General features: G+C 36.5%; 1 protein-coding gene across 1 annotated transcript; it reads right to left on the bottom strand.

The window, feature by feature from the left end:
* Nucleotides 1–624: 624 nt before the first annotated feature.
* LOC140875315 (uncharacterized) lies at nucleotides 625–2,132 on the bottom strand. The gene has a single exon (XM_073278975.1). The coding sequence runs from the start codon at nucleotides 2,028–2,030 to the stop codon at nucleotides 744–746; it is 1,287 nt and encodes a 428-aa protein (XP_073135076.1). The 5' UTR covers nucleotides 2,031–2,132; the 3' UTR covers nucleotides 625–743.
* Between the last annotated feature and the right edge of the window lie 454 nt (nucleotides 2,133–2,586).

Here is a 2,586-nt window from a genome sequence, read left to right as displayed (position 1 = left end):
CCAAGAATTCTATCTATTAATAATTCAGAAGCAAAGTAGATAAGAAGTGACAAAGTTGGATGCACGAACAGAGGATTAGGCCGATGAATTTGATGGAGATAAGCCTTACACAGTTAATTGTTTTCGAAACAAATACGGCCTAGGTTGGCCAGCTTAGGTCGGAGTAACATTCTTGTGAGACGGTCTCATCCGTGAGACGGGTCAATTCTACCAATATTTATAATAATAAGTAATATTTTTGACATAAATTGTAATACTTTTTAATGGATAACCCATATAAAAGATCCGTCTCATAAATATGACACTTGAGACCGTCTCATAAAAGTTTTTGCCCTTAGCTTGTTCACAAAATTGAGATCAGGTGGCTTAACAATGTGACTAAGTTAATGCAAGATAAACCGCTGACTTTAAAAGAGATGAGCTTTAAATATTATTTGTTTTTTTTCCGCAAACAATACGCCCTACCTGGTTTGTGACTTTGAGATCAGGTGCTTGCATGGCTTTAACAGAGACAAGACTTCAAAAGTCGTATGTTTTTCCGAAAACAATATGGCCTACCTGGTTTGCGTGCTCGGGTTCTCACTAATGTCACTGAGATATTGCAAGATGGGGTTGCATAACATCCACAATAAACAATGAATATGCAATCAAAATTTAACAAGCATACACTGTTACGACTTACAAGGCAAATTGTCCTTACTTCAATGCAGATTGCTTCGAGTTCCAACTGATTACGGTTTAAATTAATAAACAAAAGGAATCAACCTGTACCTAACCTTCTTCGCGTACTCAGTATACCTCTCCCCAAAGGTTTCTAACATCAAGGCCTCCTCTACCTTTGCCTTTCGCCCGTAATACATCAGACATATTGCAACAATAAACAGAGCACTCATGGGTGCCCTGAGTGCAGTAAAATAGGTCACAAAAAGAAGCATTGTAGATGCGTAAATTGGATGTCGAATGAACCTATATGGTCCAAACATGACGACAGCGGTCGGCTCCACGACATTCACAGAATACTTGGCCAAATACAAGGTCGAATGATACTGCATGAATATAGTCATCATAATCAAAACCCAAATACCCGTGTTGGTCCATCCACCGGGAATAAGATGCAGTTCAGGCCCTTCAAATGCAGCTAGCCAATGCCCAACCATCACTCCACCGAAAAACAAAAGCTTCTGCCAATTGGGCAAGCTAATATCCCATTTGTTGTCATGCTCCCTAGGATAATAATCTCCATACAGCCGTTTTCGGACACTAACATTGAGGAAGAAGAAATAATGGTACACAAAAAAGAAAACAAAGGGCCATCCTTCAAGAAAGCCATTAAAATGAGCAGGTGGAACTAACGTAAGCCAGGTGAAAGCTGAAGTAACGATTGCGAGCTGTTCGAATAAGCTTGACTCGCCCCTTGAGTGCTTGTTAAGGCTGTAAAGGCCGTAAATTGTCAGGCCAATAGCTAGCATCCAGGGCCAGAACAACCAAGTCCAGCTAAAATACATCCAGAAAAATGGGTTGAACAACAAAGTCAAGGTCCATTTCGACGCTGCAAATGCAATAGATAACACTAAACCCCACTTGCAAATGTCAAATGCACTCAGCTGTGAAAGAGTCGATTTAATAGACTCTGGAGATAAATTTTTCAAACTCTTCAGCCACGAATTCTGAGAATCTGACTCTTCTGGAACCGTGGAACTTGAATACGAGCATTGGAGCAAGCCAGGACGACGCAAGATACGAGAAATAGCAGCCGCATGACATAACATAGAAAAATCTGACCGAGGACGAAAAGGGTCTCTAATTCCCGTAACCGGAAAATTAGAAGTACCAGAAACAATTGGCAAACAAAATCTTAAAGGGTGTCCAATAAACTTCAGATTGACATGCCTCAGCGAGTTTTTCTCCGAATCATTCTTGCCGAAAATATGTTTGTTAGAAGGTTTCACTGAAACAAAATAAGGAGGTGAGGCGAATGCAGAGCTGGAAGAGATCACCTTTGAGCAGACTAAAGACGCGGTTGCCTCCATAGTGTATCTTTTTCGACAACACAATCAACGGAGAACAGTGTTGCTTCGTTTCCTCAGAAGACAGCGAGGAACTCACATACTAATTGGTTATTTTGTGGTGAAATTGAGTTTGGGGGTTAACACATTCTAATTTATGAATATGAGAGTTAATATTTACTGAAAAAAAAAAAAAAAAATTAAACATTTTTCTTTTTAAATTTTTTAAAATTTTCAAAATAAATTTCATTTTATCTATTTCGAGGTTTTGATATATTTATTTTTCATTTTTTTATTTACTTTTGCTATAGATTGATAGAGGTGGGTTTTTTTTAAAAAATATATATATATTTACAAAGTCTAAGTATCCTCAAACTTTAATAATTACTATAAATATTTCACGAATTCTTCCTCTTAATTTTTTTAAAAATATATTATATAATAAACCGAATGTATACAAATTTTAAAAATCAGATAGGCTAACAAAACTTTGGGTTTTTATTAAATTACTATAAAATAAATAAACATTAATTAAAATAATACATTTTTAAAAAATTTATGAAACTACGATAATCCGAAA

The sequence above is a fragment of the Henckelia pumila genome, chromosome 1 (genome assembly GCF_033568475.1).
Source record: "Henckelia pumila isolate YLH828 chromosome 1, ASM3356847v2, whole genome shotgun sequence".
In the NCBI taxonomy this organism is placed as follows: Eukaryota; Viridiplantae; Streptophyta; class Magnoliopsida; order Lamiales; family Gesneriaceae; genus Henckelia; species Henckelia pumila.
This window is presented reverse-complemented; position numbering and strand designations above follow the sequence as displayed.